This window comes from Pezoporus flaviventris, unplaced genomic scaffold (assembly GCF_033815535.1).
Source record: "Pezoporus flaviventris isolate CSIRO_AGI_PZ_B2104156 unplaced genomic scaffold, CSIRO_AGI_Pfla_v1 ptg000007l, whole genome shotgun sequence".
Classification (NCBI taxonomy): Eukaryota; Metazoa; Chordata; class Aves; order Psittaciformes; family Psittacidae; genus Pezoporus; species Pezoporus flaviventris.
Genome location: NW_026892555.1, coordinates 72,845,315 through 72,861,754, shown reverse-complemented (window position 1 = coordinate 72,861,754; position 16,440 = coordinate 72,845,315). Strand labels below are relative to the sequence as shown.

Below are 16,440 nucleotides of genomic sequence, written 5' to 3'. Positions count from 1 at the left end.
TAGCTGCAGCTGGGGGTCCCAACATTTCCAGGCTCCTGGAACCTGCTCATAACCAGAGGGCTGGAAACTATCTTGGCTGATTGACATGGATGGGGACCTCAGATGTTTCTTAAAAACAAATGGCAAGCCTGCATTCTTTTGTAGAGAGCATGCTCTGAAAATTGTCTGTCGCATTTGTTCCAAGTAGAGCTACTTGGAAATGCCAAGATTCAGAGAACTGTGTGTTAGAAACAACTTTAATACACAAATTGTGCATAAATTCCTGATTCTGACTTTGAGGGGAGGTGTTGTGGTTTAAGCCCAGCCAGCAACCCAGAACCATGCAGCCGCTTGCTCACTTCCCCTCCCCCTTCCTCCCCTCTCTGCTGAAGAATGTAACTCCCACGGGTTGAAATTAGAACAGTCCAGTAACTAAGGCATAACACAAACCACTGCTGCTACCACCAATAATAATAACGATAAGGGAAATAACAAGGGAAGAGAATACAACCGCTCACCACCCGCCAACCGATACCCAGCCCAACCAGAGCAGTGATCTACCCCTTCGGGGTAACTGCCCCCAGTTTATATACTGGGCATGATGTGCTGTAGTATGTGGTACACCTTTGGTTAGTTTGGGTCAGGTATCCTGTCTCTGCTTCTTCCCTTCTTCCCCTCCTTTGACCAAGACTCAAAAAGTCCTTGGTCAGAGTAAACATTACTGAGCAGCAACTAAAAACATCGGTGTTATCAGCGCTGTTCCCAGGCCAAAAGTCAAAACCACAGCACTGCACCAGCTACTAAGGAGAAAAATGACTGCTACTGCTGAACCCAGGACAGAAGAAGCTGGTAGATTTAAGGCTAGTATTGTCAGTGCATGTTGTGAGATTGAATCACACCTAAGTGAGGTTTTATTGCCTTGTAGAAATTCAAGTAAGAGGAAACACCAGTAGTCCACACAGAGTGACTGAGATTATTAAAGGCTTTGATTTTTCTTAGCAATACAAGCAAGGATTAAGCAGGATTCTGAATATTTGACATGCATCTTAGTTTGAATTCCTAGGACTTTATAAATTACATGCCTACCTTTTATGGTCTACATCATTCCTCTGTATCTTTAGATCGCCTTTCTTCATTGCAGACATATATATATGTGTATATATCTTCAAAATCAGCAGTAATGGAAACGCTGATAGGTACTTTTGTACAAAAGTCTATTATCAGATTCATGTATTCATTCAGAAATGGATAGCACAGCGCATTTGGAGCATGAGACAGGCTTTTATCTTCAGTTGTCTGTTCAAATTTGCAGTGGGGAATCTGGCTTCTGTGAAATACGATAGTAACCCCAGTTCAGTTCCTGGTATAAGTGTCCGGATCACAGTTGACAATAATTGGAACTAGGTAGGCATGACTATCTCAGCAGAAACTATTGAAAGGATCAGGAGACTGAAATATTCTCTCTTCTTTAAAATGCTGTGTATAGGTAAAGGCAGAAAAATGTTTCATTGAACAGTCTCTGAAGATGCACCTCTTGTGTTTATATATTCTCTGAGAAGAAATGTTACATCTCAAGAGAATAACTGTTTAACACAAAAAAATATGTTGATATGGGAATATATTCTTCACCTGAAAAGCGATTTTAAAATCTCTCTGAAATTAATGGTATCAGGATATAGCTTTTAATTTAAAGTGTTTTTTTGTTCTTTGGAGAACACACAATGAATTCTTTCTAGTCTTAAACTGTATGGGGGTTTTACTATGTTTTGCTCTGAATGGTGTTCATTTCTGCCTTATTTTCTGTCTGAATAAATCATCTCAAATGTAACTAAAGTAGAATAGTTTGCTAGCCTGCATGGTGATAATTATAAAAATGATGAAGAAAATGACTTGCTATTGCTGGTTTGCTTTAGAATGAGATGACTTTTGGTTCTGTTACTAGTCAGTCAAAATCACTTATTTAAGTGTTGCATGACTGTCAATAGGCATAATGAATCATCACAGCCAAATGAATGCCTTGCAGGAGCGACACTCATCTAACTACTTATCATTTACATTTGGTAAAAAATGTGAACTGCCAGTGTAGGGGGAAATTAGAGTTATTAGCTTCTTAAAATCAGTTTTCACCTGCTCAGTGGACTTTTTCAACTACATTCTGAAAAGACTCACCTAATTTTATCTTTCTGCAGTGCTCTGCAAACCTGGTTGCCTACTGAAATGGTCAGTGTTTACAGTGATCGAACAGGCTTTGTTACAGTAGTGCGAGGACTTTTCAACATTTTCTAAACTTTATTTCTTCCATGAAACTAGGATCTGTTCTGATACCAGGAGGTTATATGAATGGTTCAAATAGCTTTTAGTGCCCTACATTTAACTTCTAAGTGACTTGTAATGACAGGTGCAAACCATTTTGATTTGCCTGAGTGGAAAGTAATGTAGAAACAAAAGCAAAAGAGGAAATGGGATCTAAGAGCAGAGTGGGAGAAGGATCAGCTTGCTGCCAGGAAGGAGGGAGTGCAGTTCTATGTGAACCCATACTGGCTTCTAAAATATTTTATGTTTTGATAAAAAGTGTCAAAAGCATAATCACTGCATTTAAAACTAGCAACATGTAATGTAAAGGAATAGTGAAGTTGGAAAAGTGAACACTTCTACTTTGAGAAATAGCACAGCTAATGTTGCCAATTGAACATTATGTCAGCCTTTAATTTTGTTTTGTATTCTTTTTTCATAAAATGTGCATTATCAGAGATATTCTAAAGGAGAACGTTAAACATCTTGTCTTGCAAATACTGGAAGACTAAGAAACTTAAAACTTTCCATAATTTCCATTAATTGTCCTTCTCATTTTCTATATAATTAAATGGAAATGTGCAGCCTGAGTTACAGAAATGCTACATGTTCACAGTTGCAAGAGCCATCAGTGGGAACTCTCTTCTCAACGCTGAATCCCTTAAACCAAAAGCTTTATCTTTGAACATGCAGTCTAATGAGGGGTACCTAGGGAGTTTTGACTATTATGTCTCTTACTCTGTGCCCATTTTGCAGATGGCAACTATCTTTCCACGTAATACTGGCAATCCACATTGCCAAATGTACCGTAGAAACTAATTCTTAAAATATTTATAAGCAGTAAGAGCCCTCTGTAATGGTATTGCGGAACTGCATACTAGGGAATTAATAAGTCTGAATTTTGTCTGATGTTAGTGTGGCACTACATGAGGAATGCTGGACATAAATAGAAATATGAATAAAACAGAGGATTTGTAAGGGCAGAATTACGGAAGAGCTAAGGTTGACAGGGGCCTCTGGAGGTCATCTGGACCAACTTCCTGCTCAAGCAGGGTCTCCTGGAGTCAGTTTCCTAGGACCAAGTCCAGGCAGTTTTTGAGTATCTCCCAAGGATGGAGATATCACAACCTCCCTGGGAAGCAGGTGCCAGTGCTTGGTCGCCCCCACAGTGAAAAAGTTATTCCTGATGTTCAGAGGGAAACTTCTGCGTTTCATTTTGTGCCTGCTGCCTCTGGTCCTGTCACTGGGTACCACTGAAAAGAGCCTGGCTCCATCTTCTTAAAAAGAGAATGATAATCCACATGGATTTGAGGTGAACAAGCATGGTCGATCTAGCATTTTTTATAATCTTGCCAAAATGTTTGAATTTATCATTTTCATCTATAATTTCTAGGTAGTTTTACAAGTGTTAAAACAATTCTATTATGCTTCACTGTGATGGGATTTCAACATCCTGTCTTATTTAACTATGAAGCTGCAGACCTATTGCCTCAACTGCTAATGCTTGACCTACCAGTAGCAAGAAAAAGCTGCCATTTGATAGTGAAAAGAACTTCTAGTTTTGTAAATTGTACAAAACTAGACTCTGTAGGAAGCTGGACTATCTCCTTCTCTCTAAACTTTTTTCATCCTTATGTGCCACTAGGAGGGAATGTCTGGAGCAGCATGTGTTGTGCAAGAGATGTGATGGCAGCCACTAGAACCCCTCTAAATTTACTTCCAGGGATTCTGTAATAGTGCAGAAAACAAATCAATTCCAAATTCCAAAACTGATAGAAAAGACTAAGAACTGTAACTCCTGAAATATTTGCTTGGAGCTAGCAACATATGCTTTTTATGAATTGCTGTAATTCTCCAGTAATTAAGTACAATAATCAGTCTTGATGCCATACCATGCATGCAGCCAGAAATTCAGGTGTATATTTGAAAAAAATCCTACCTTTGCATAGGCATTCAAATTAATTTCTCTTCTGTTTTGTCATTTCATCTGTAGCATACCACATCAGGGATCAATTTCACTATCTGTTTTAGGACTATGAAATATGAACAGACACCACATGGCTATTTAGAGATCTTTAGCCAGTACAGATGAAGGTAAATGTTCATGTTTTCTGGTTGTTTTTCATTCACAGTGCATGCATTGGATCCCAAGACCCTTATTGTGGCTGGGACATGGTGATGAAGAAATGCACAACGCTGGAAGAAAGTCTGAGCATGAGTCAATGGGAGCAAAGCATTACTGTGTGTCCAGTAAGTCCAAATATGTTTGCTTATCTCTTAAAACTTTTGATTCCATGTGAATTTCATGTGAATAAGCTTACATAGATTTGTCAAGCTCAGAAAACTGTATTTAGGGCTATTTTTCTCAAGCGTTCCCATCACATTTTAACAGGATATTTCTTTTTCTTCTCAAATGATTGATATATTGTGATCAAATTGTAGTACTTTCCAAGGGTAGTTGCATTTTGCCTATAACGTCTGTGTTCCCACAATGAAAGCAAAAATTCACTAACACTAGAGAGACAAACATGTTTTTCTCTGCAGGATTTTGCTCTGTTTTGTACTTCAAAAAAAATTTAATCACTAGTGGTATAATCTTCTCTTTTAGGATCATTGTTGCTAATAGGAAAGGCCATACAACATCTCTCAAAGTCCATGAATTCAAAGGGTGAATTGTATGCGTTAAGTCTCCCCCACATAAATGACAGAAGTGATAGTTATAAAAACCTCAGTATTAATATTTACAGTGGCTTAGCACTTTAAATATTAATTTTGAATAAATGTTATACAATAAAAAACAAACAATAAAGTTGATTTATATCTCTCCTTTCAAATGTGGTTCCAATGTTGTTTTAATATTGATTCTTTTCTCTTACTCCAAAGAGCACTAAAAGAAGGTTAAGAAGGATCTTCCTTGAGCTACTAAGCTTTTTGCTGTGGAAACTCATGCTGCTTTATCTTTGCTGCCTTTTGCCCATGAGGCTTTCAAACTCAGTTCTGGTTTCATTGCTAATAAGGACTTCTTGAACTTGTCCTTGCTTGCCACTGGAGCACGTGAATCTATGTATTTGTGCTCATACAACATCCATGTTCTATTCTCCATGTGTTTAACAAACTCCTTTTAAAATTTTATTGAAAGTCCTCTTTCTTTAGCTAGGCTTTGTTTAGTGAAATATATGTGAAAAATTAGAATGAAGTTCTTCCAGCCTTCACTTGTGATATTTACATGTGTTGCAGCAGCCTCATGGACGCAAATCACTACCCTGATTAATTATGAGGTTCCTGAGAATTAGCTCCTGTGTTCTGACTGTGTTTGACATTAAATAGTAATTTTTCAGACAATATCTTGTCCGATGCCTTGCATCCATGCTCTCACATTTTGGCCTAATAACAAAGACTTGCATGCAATTCATTATTTTAGCTCAAATCAGGAGCAGCCTTGGGGCAAATACTCTGATTTTTCCCATCTACTATTCTTTGGTTCACAGTCCAAAGCAGTCTTGAAGCATACAAGCCACATTACTTTTGGATGAAATTAAAACAAAAATGTGCTCCAGCTCCTACTAGGTATTTGATCCGTGGCCAGAGTGAGTCCAAAGTAAAGCCCACAAAATAGGTATGGTGTATGTGTCAGATCTTCAACACCAGCTGTTTTATTTTTCAGATTTGCGTGTGTGCATACCACTTGCTAATAGGGACATAATCGTTGTCTCACAGAAAGTCTGGATTCAGTCACTAGTGAAGTCCTTGGCTGTCTGATTGGCAAGTAACTAGATGCATTGTACAGTATATTAATTCCCAAGTATATGCAGTGTATCATATATGACTGTACTAATCTCAGGCTAAAGGTTGTTAAGTGGGGGGTTTGCTGGTGGGTTGCTGTATCAGGAAGGATTACTGGAAAGAGTTGGTTGGTTGCTATTCACATGAGCAGTCTGCCTTCTGCTTCGTCTGAATTCTGGCATTAGCCCTTATTTTCTTTCATATATACAAATCATGAGGCCAAGAGAGGGTTGGCGTGGGATGGAGGAATGATTTAGAAAGCAGAATTTTATTCTATTCTGTTGAAATGGAAAACCAATTATTTAGTATCTGTTGTATGACAATTGCATAGGATATGTCAGTCTAGTCAAAGCAGGGGAGCACCAAAGGATTGTTCAGAAATTTGTCTGCAGCTGTGAGACTTATACTGCATATCAGAGATGAAGGGATTTAGCAAGCCTCCAAAGACTTTTTGGAGTTGAGCAGATTGAGATTGCATAATATAGGGAAAAATTTAGAATTAACTGAAAAATTTGGAATTAACTGTCTAAATTGAAAAGCGTGGTTTTAACACTTTTCTGTCAGTTACCTCTGAACTCAAAGTAACATATTATTGAACAAATTCATAAATTTCATAGAAACTTTCATTTAAAATAACACTGTGTTCTGGCAAACCACAATCGATTACAATTTTGCTTAGTGAGGCTTTCAAATATTTGTTTTTATAGCATTTTTATGTGCTGTATTCACAGGATATATAAGCCAAGATGTAATGAATTTCATTTTGTAAGCAGTTGAGCTATGTGCATCCTTGACATTTGCTATATACATTTATGATAATGTTGCAGGCAGAACATAACAAATTATTAGAAACCTTCTACCCTCCCTTTTTTGGTTCCAATTGGTTCCAGTATCTTAATTGTTACTAAATCTTTTTAACACTACAGAAAATGTGTCAGATTAATGCATGCATGCGTTTCTTCTAAACTTGGATTAGAGAGAGACCTCTTTATACACTAGTTTAGCCCAAAAGTAAAAGTGTGACCAATTGCACTTGAGAAATCTCTGACATTAATTAGGTTAGGTACATAACAGAGCTAGTTTATGGACTACATATGTGTTAGACTAGCAGTGTAAGAGAGAATGGAATGAGTTTACTTGTCACTTAACAAGAAATAAGTATTTCCTGTTGTTTTATGAAAACCAACAGTGTCTCCTCTGCCTGAGCAAAGATTGGAGAGTTATTTTCAATAAACAGCTGTCAGCAGAATTTTGAAATGATGAATTATGTTGATGTCACTTGATACACACATTGCTGTACTGTGGAGAAGCTGTATCTGTGAAAAATAAATCATAAGAAATGTAATTAATAGTGAAATTATGGAACCTTTACCAAGTGGAAAGAATCAGCCAGCACCCAGTGTAGCAGTGGAAACATGTCTCTTGCTGTAATCGAATCTCTTGTATCTTAAAATTATTACTGAAATGTATACTTCTCTCACCACTGTTGAAAGAATACTAAAAATAGCAAAGGGATACACCATTTCAGATCATTCATGACAATCTATAATTGTAGCTCCTATTTCAATAATTAAGCAAATGTTGAAATGTTACCTTCTTACACATTTGATAAAATATGCATGACTGCAACTCGTATGTATTTATTTTTATCTAAAAGTTACTTTAAATGCTATTTAGCCTGCACTTGTTGGTATTGTTGCTTTGACTGAAGGTTTAAAAGTATCATAATCAAAAGGAAAATCCTTTAGCATTTAAGTGAAAAAAATTGCCATCATTTCCATGTATGATCACAGATTTTTCAAGATTAACACCTTGCTGAAAAAATTAATCATATTAAGGCCCCATTTTCTTTAGAAATTCTGGTAACCATGGAGGCCGCTATAATTTCTATTAGCACATTTTGTTTCAGCTGGATAGTAAAGATTCCTTATGAACATGTGTTATGTTTGCATGATGAATACATTCTCGTCAAGATGAGAATGGTCTGACCCTTCCAGCCAAAGGTTTAGAGAATTTACTTCAATGGGAGAAAATTCTCCCATCACATAGAAGTTAGGTACTGCTTTTTGAAGGTGGTTTTAGGAGAGAGAGTAATATTTGAAAACATATTTCACTTTTATGAAGTGGTGTTACATGGTATGTGCTTAAAAAAAAATTGTTGTCAAAAGAAGACATCATGGAGGTTTGAATTTGATTCATTTGGTTTTGCTGTTCTGGACGATGATAGAATCACAGGATGGTTTGGATTGGAAGGGACCTTAAGGATCACACAGTTCCAAACTCACCCCCACCCATGGACAGGGATACCTTTTGCTAGACCAGGTTGCTTGAACAGGGATGAGGCAGCCACAGCTTCCCTGGGGAGCCTGTTCCAGTATCTCACCACCCTCACAGTGAAGAATTTCTTCTCTATTTCTTCCTTATCCTATGAGGCCTCTTTCTTTTGATCTATATTTGGGTTTCCACACATTCTTGCACATGCTGGTTTACAGTTGGTATCCAGGTTCCTAATTACCCATAAATATTAGGAAATACAGAATACTGTCATCAGACAATAATCAAGAAAGCGATACTATACTTTCATTTGAGTCATTGTGGATAAGCATGGTTATGAAACATAACGAACAGTTGTGATTATTGTTGTTGCTGTAGTGCTGGCATTCAATGGCCCAGATTGGTTGGAGGTGGTGGGAGTTATGTAGCTACAGAAATTATAAGGGGGGCTTGCTGTCTGGAAGGAATACCCCTCTAGTAGAGGCTTTTATTGTTCGTGGCTCAAGGCTGTACCTCCAGAATTAAGAGGTTGTATGAAGGAAATGTCAGACCTCAGGTAAGCCTTTCTTTTGTGCTTGTCTCTAGATGAGGAATCTGACCGTGGATGGGCATTTTGGAACATGGTCGCAATGGAAACCTTGCACACACAATGATGGTGCCAGTGTTGGCTCCTGCCTTTGCAGGACACGTTTGTGTGACAGTCCTGCACCTCAGTGTGGAGGTTGGCTGTGTGAAGGACCAACCATGGAGATTGCCAACTGTTCCAGGTACACAAAATAATTTCAGATTCTGTCATTCATGGTTTAAAAGTTTTTAATTTAATTAGAATAGAACCTACCTTTTGAAATTGGATCTGCAACTGACAAGTCCTGTTGTTCTGTGCATGAAACATCTCATAGCAATGGCCACAGTAAATGAGACATTAGTGTCTCTCTGACTTTGTGGAGAGAGAATGAGGGAGATGCAGTGATTTTGAATGTTGTGTACCAAGAAATAGTGTCCTCAGCTAATTTTAACAAAAGCTCAGATGAAAAAAAAAAAAAAAATTAGGTAATACCCAAAGTCTGATTCTTTTTTTTTTTTTTTTTCAGTTCTGTAAATCATGAGATTTTTTTTCCTGAAAATCAGAACTCTCCACTTTTTAGGACGTCCCATGTCACCATTGTATTCCCCCATTCTTCCTCGGGCAAAGTTTTTTCATTCTATCTTTAGATTGTATCATGACATTTAGATTTATTACCAGTCTGTCTGCCACTCTGTAGCCACTCTTTTGTCTTCCTCAGGCACGTAACCACCCCCAGAAAAAACGGTAAGAACAAATAATTTCAGAGAGACTCAGGGCACTACATATTCTGAACTGCATTAGGACTTTACTTTAATTGCAAGATGAAACTTATTTTATGGTGCATTCTGCTTATTTTCAATGATTCCACTTTTTGTTTCTGCTTTTTTTTTTTTTTTAACATCAGAAGCACATCATGGTAGTGAATAAAACTGATTATCCTTCTGCACAAGATAACTGCAAGCTCTGTAAGTGGAAATAGTCATTCTAGGGAAATTGTTAAAAGCATAACAATATGGAATATAATATTATATCAGGAGAATGGTAGAAAAGATAAGCATACTGTGAGATACTGAATAATCAAACAGCTATTGACAGTCAGGTTTAGAAGGGAATTTGGTATATGATTTGGGCCTCAATTCACATACTACTGTTGGCAGTATTACATACTCTTTTAAAATCTTACTTCTGTTAGCACTACTGTATTAGTAATTGATTCCCAGAATTTGTGGGGATCCAGCTTCTTAGTTCATTTTACCACTTGGGTCAGGCATTGTATCGACAGATTATTTTTTTGTCTGGGCTACCAGTGATAGCTAGTTATTTGTTTCAAAAGCTTTTCTTCTCTGTTATAAACCCTTATAATAATGAGACATTGATATGAGTGAAATTTAAACTGGTAATATTTGTGATAAATTACTTGAATAATCATATAAATTTTATTACTGAATTTATTAGTTTTCATTGTTAAAGAAAAAATGTTATTTCAAAATCAAGCAGTGCACTATTTTAACTTTTGCTTTTATGATGAAACCTCAAGAACTCATTATAATTTAGTTTTATTTTTTCTTGATTTCTGTTTATCTTCCACCAATACAGAAACTGCAGGCTAGTGATGAAAGGTTTTGGGAACTGCTAAGTGCATAATTTTTTTCTTGGGGCAGAATATGAGATGTTTGGTCTAGTATATTTTCCCTAGTGTATACTGCAGAGAGACAGGAGCGTCCTTTCCAAAAGTTCAGAAACACAAGGTACAGCATGTGAATTCTGTTACCTTCTGTACCTTTTTGTTGCATAACAAATAAGGTATTGACACCTTCTCAGAGTATCCTGTTGAAATTGTGAACTAATACATTTGACTCTGACTTACAACTTTTTTATCTTTAGAATCATAGAATCATTTAGGTTGGAAAGATCATAGAGTCCAACAATTAAGCTAACACTGCCAAGTCCACTACTAAACCACATCCTAAGTGCCACTTCTACACATCTTTTAAATACTTTTAAATACCTCTAGGGACAGTGACTCCACCACTTCCCTGGGCAGCCTGGTCCAGTGCTTGACAACCCTTTCAGTGAAGAAATTTTTCCTAATGTCCAGTCTAAACCTCCCCTGACACAACTTGAGGCCATTTCTGCTTGTCCTATTGCTTGTAACTGGGGAGAAGAGATTGACCCCTACCTCACTACAACCTCCTTTCAGGTAGCTCTAACAGAGCAATAAGGTCTCCCCTCAGCCTCCTTTTCTTCTGGCTTTAATCATTTTCTTTTCAGAACAGGTAGCAAAACTTCACATTTTAATCTCCCTAAAAAGAAGACCCATATATAATAATTGGAACAACATGTAATTAAAATTTTTCTTCAGAACTTTGATACAGGACTTTGTAGATGGAGTTTACCCAGAATAAAGTGACCAAAAGCAACTAAATAGCTGCATATCTTTGTGCTTGTTATGTAAATGGGTCATTTTAGCAGTTGCTGATTACAAAGCATGGAATATGGAAGGATCAGAGCACCTTTATTTTAGTCAAATATTCTTTAAGAAATGGAACGCTATGCAGTATTAATAATTTCTACGGAAATATTAATAGCCAGATTCTGCTGTCAGTCACACCTAATCAGCCATTCGCTATGTATAACAGATGACAGAGCCTGAGCTTTTTATTCTACCAGAAATGGAGGCTGGACACCATGGACTTCTTGGTCACCTTGTAGTACCACATGTGGAATAGGCTTTCAAGTTCGTCAGCGTTCCTGCAGCAATCCAACCCCTCGACATGGAGGACGTGTCTGTGTGGGACAGAATCGTGAGGAGAGGTGAGTTATCTTTTTTTTACTGTCTGTTTTAATTTCTTCTGCTCAGCTGTATTCCACAGCACATTTTCTCCTTTACCTGCCGCCTTCTTCTCTCCCCTTTTCTTTCACACTCTCTTTAACTCCACTGCTGCACAGTCACACCATTTCCGTTAACAAGGCTGGAGGTGTGGAGCAGTTCTTTCATCTTTCACTTGGCTGCATCCCTCCTGAGCCAGCTGAGAGCTCCCGGTAGTGCCAGAGAATTGTGCTGAAGCAATGTGCCGCTGTCCCTTGAGACCCTGAAAATTAATTCTCCTTGAAAATTGATTGTATCATGAGGCTCACCCAGCCTCAGTACCTGGAATTCAGAGAAAATATAGTAAGGTCACAGCACTATGTTACCGATGCTGTGAGTTCATTTTTTTTTCTGTCTAAAATGAATTAAGTGTCTATGTAACATGAAAGGAAGTTTCAAGGGCTTTGTTTTATATTCGATAAATATAATACACCTTGAACTCAAATATCTTTTAGCAAGGTTTCAGTTTGTTTTTCGTTTGTTGTTTTGTTTTTTTTTTTTTTAATTCTTCATATATATTAAATCCTCAGCAGATGAAGTCAGCTCAGATTTTGGTTTCACTGTCTGCTGCTTTGGCACTAATTTGTAACTGTTTGGAATGTTAACAGAATTGAATATCACTTTAAATCAGACTAGAATATATTCAGGTAAACTGCAACTGTTACATGCATTATATTCTTTTCTGAGGCATGCCAAAAAGCTAGATAGCAGAAGACTGGTGTTAGAATTTGGAGTACTGTTGTCATCTGTTCCAAGAGATGTGTGTGAATACGTTTTCTCTCCACATGCACTTGCAGCATACTTCAATATTTCTATATGGATGATTTAGTATCCTATGTTGCTGTAAGATGAAAACAAGATTCAGTAACCTTTATTATGAGTTTCAGTGAGGGTTTTAGTGAAACATACACTCTGATGACAAGATTCTATTGAAGGGAAGGTGCATCACACATGTATTAACAGATCATCAGGAACCTGGTCTTTCTAACTCTAAAGGATCAGTATCACAGAACAGGTGAACACTTCTTGCTGTTTCAGAACTGTAAATATTTGTCATTTCATTGCAGAGGGGAGCATTTTGTTATTTTGTAAATTGCATTCTGAAAACAGGTTGCCCAACCAGAAAGCAATCACCATGAAATTTAGATTGTATTTGCTGTTATGTAGCTCTGTCCAGCATGAATAACAGTTACTGATTTTCTTGAAGTGAGAGGTCGGTCCCGAGCAGGACACAATGAGACTAAATATAGAAGAAAAGAGCTTCTTTTGGATAGACTTCTTGGTTATAGCCTACATAACCATAGACTATGAATGCTAGTAGTTAATGAATCATTGTTCATCTTAAGTTTAACATGGAATAAAAGTCCAATAAGGGTTTTAAGAGAAATATGGAAAATCATGATGAATACTTCCGTAATTATAGGAGAAAATGTCCAGTATTAAGACAATGATAAATGATACTTAATCTGAGTTGAAATAAGAGCACCCTAGAAGGATTGATTTTTTTGTGTGTAATGGCTCTGAAGGAATAACAGGCTTATGTTGCTTTGCTTTTGTAGCCTGCAGGTTACTTGTCCTTTCCATTTTTGTCCAGTTCAGCAGCAATCTGGGATGTATGTGCCTGTGAGTTTATGGCAGGATGCCTTTTTCTCTCATAGTTCCTCTGTCACTGTTTCCTATCTCCTTGAAACACCTTTCATTCACCCTCACAAGCCCTCCACCTTCCTCTCACTCACTAGCTTGCTCACAGGTGACCTTCCTACCTCTACCCTGATTTTGCTTGCTATCCATGATGTGTGCTGGTACTTTTATAAGTTTATGTCCAGAAGGTGTGGTATGTGGAATTTTTTTGTATAATTTGTAAAGCAGCTAGAGGAATGAGGCATCAGTTATTTGCCAGGATTTTTGTCAGTCTCAAGCCAAATACTTGGATGAATCTCTTCAGAGCTCTAAAAAAGCAGAGTGTCCTGGGAAAGCTGCCAGCCAGGGCCCATCCCAACACCCCCAGCAGGGGAGCAGGGCTAGCCTGGAGATTGTGGCCAGATCCAAGAAAGAATCTAAGTCATAGAAAATACCATGGCCATGAGGCAGGTCTGAGGTCCAGCTGGGAAGCCAAGCCACAGGCCAGGGTTAAGGTCAGGTTCTGTGGTCATTGGCAGGTCCGTAGCACCAGGGCCAAGGCCAGAAGCCAGTCTACACACTGAAGTTTAGATCAAGGGGCTCCATGGTGGGACAGAGACAAGATCCAGCACTTCTCCAACAGCATGGTTCAGGCAGAGGTTGACAGTCCCTGGCAGAGCTTATATATAGCTCCTGGGAACATGCAGTGTGGGTAGAGGTCCCAGGTGAGGTTGTTTGGGGACATTAGAGTGTTGATGGTGTCCTCAGGGCTCTATCAGCTTGTAGAGAGTTTTGAGCTGTGAGGGAAATGGAACAGCAGTATTTACAGTAATTCTAATTCACTGCTTTGCTTTTGTACCACTGGAGCTACATCTGCACCAAAGGGAAACCATCCCTTTGAGAGCTGAGCCCCAGTACATTTAGGCAGGCTGAGTTAAGTATTCCACATGCAGTAACTCCTAAGAAACACTTAATTTTGCATCCAGAGTACCAATAAGCAGCTTCTCAGGTTTTCTCATTTAAATTAATCCGTGCTTATAAATAGCCCAAAATTTTATTTCCTTAATGGCCCAGCTCATAAGTAAAATGGATATATGTGTAGTCTTTGTAAAAAGTAGAATTAGTTGGTTTACACATTGTGTGCATTTGTCTTTATAAAAGTGCATATTCATGTCACCTTCACGTGTTCAGGGAGTATAAATACAGGATTCAGTTTCTGCAGCCAACATTGTGTCAAACTTTGAAACAGCTTTCCAAAAAACAGTGATTTCAGTAGAAGTCCAGAGCATAACTCCATAGAAAGCAAACTCGGAAAAAGCAGCATATAGCTGATATAAATTCACCTGCAGATGTGAATGCATGTTTGTTCATACATTAAGGGCTAAATGTTTGTCTAGGTTATGTTTGGTTTACCTCATGAAAGCCATGATCCTAGCATGGGTTATATGTCAGGCAGCTCTGTGCTTGCTGGTCAGTCCCCTGAAATGAATGGCAATATTTACCAATTTAAAGTGTTGCAGATAAGTTAAGCTGCTGCTAAAGGGGGGTGAAGGGTAGGAGAGGGAGAGAAGCACTTGAGAGGTAGCAGTAAAGACTCATATTACAAAGCAAATTCGCTTTGTAGAAACAGGTCAAAAGTGCAGCTGATGTGTGTTTAGACAATATGGAGAGTGAGTAAAAATAGTATTTTAACAAAATTTGCTGATCAGATAAAATTATTTTGTAGTTAAAACTCCAGGTGGAAGATATCCTGTTTAATTCCTTAGGGGCTTAAAATTTATCTTTTTTTGTACTAGAAATATTCGCCAAAGGTGCTGGAAAACTCCCTAGGTTTTACTTTATGGAGTCTGTAGTATCCTGTCTTGGCTTTTTCATTGAATGAAAATATTTGTCCTCTCCTTTCTGTGGAAATTGCTGTGGATGTGGGCTCGTGAAGTCCGCTGGTCTCCCTCCTACCTGTGCAGAAATGAGGGACATTAGAATGAGAATTCCTTGCTTTTAGTGAATGCAGTTATCTTTTATTACATAGGAAAAACAAAAACAAAAAAAGCATGGCAAATCAGAAGTGGAAAAATAAATTGGCTGCAGATGAAGAGTAAATATTTGAAAGCCCTAAAATTTTGGGGGGTTTATAAGAAGATTAGAAGCAGTAAATAGTGTCACCTTTTTTTAGTACGCAGTCCTCAGCAGATATTCAGAGCTTTTGGGCTTCTTTCCATGAGAAGGAGGAACTGATAAAAGTTAAGTGCTGTTCATTGTAGTACTTCCTGTTTCCAAGCAGTGCAAACAAACCCTGTCCCCATTAGCAGAGCAGATCAAATACCATGAGTCTTCGGGCTTGTGCTCCCATGGCTGTCTTATCTGCTGGGAAGTGTGTACTCCCATCCTTTTTGCTTTCTTTACTCCCTCCTCTTCTTCCACAGAAGCCCCTAAGAGAGCATGCCCTGGCCTCCACAACCGTCCACAATTTCCTGGGTAGGGATTCCTGTGAATTTGGAATTCTGAATCCAGGAAGGCATCTATGTGCATCATGTGTCTGCCTTCAGTTAAGGGAATACAGCATTCCCATCAACCTCAGTATAGTGTGTGCTTCCCAGTAAGTCACCAGCTGGTAGTCACCTACCACATAACAGTATATTGCATAGGAATGGTCAGACAGACAGTGACGAAGGTTAGTTTGTCTTTCTTAAATACATGCTAGTATAATATAGTTCAAACTTAAGAACTATATGTTTGATTTAAATAGCATCTCTCTGGAGACGTTACACTGTCATGCAATTAGCCTGTGGTATTCAGAGCCACGTGGCAACACTGACATAAATTGATATGTTAGTAAAGGTTGAGATCTTCATAGGAACAAGAATTAGTAATTCCAGTTGTACTGGAATCTCCTGGAGTAAAAATGCAAACATTAGCGTAGGAACTAGTGGTTGTGGACAAACAGGACTTCACCCAGTACAACAAATCTTTTATCAGGGCATTTGAACTTGGATTCACTGCAAGGGAAAATGGGAAGGGTCACTGTACAAACCCCACATTTCTTGAGACTGTTCTCCCT

The 16,440-nt window shown here is 38.1% G+C and overlaps 1 protein-coding gene across 7 annotated transcripts in view; it reads left to right on the top strand.

Moving 5' to 3' along the window:
- SEMA5A (semaphorin 5A) overlaps positions 1–16,440 on the top strand; it is an 831,366-nt gene that overhangs the window by 230,065 nt on the left and 584,861 nt on the right. For all 7 annotated transcript variants that reach the window (XR_009742648.1, XR_009742649.1, XM_061449193.1 and 4 more), the window contains 3 exons: positions 4,404–4,521; positions 8,914–9,095; positions 11,564–11,707. Coding sequence is in view for 5 of the 7 variants with exons in the window: in XM_061449193.1 (XP_061305177.1) it covers positions 4,404–4,521; positions 8,914–9,095; positions 11,564–11,707 (444 nt within the window). In the remaining 2 variants the exon portion in view is untranslated. The remainder of the gene's footprint in view (positions 1–4,403; positions 4,522–8,913; positions 9,096–11,563; positions 11,708–16,440) is intronic.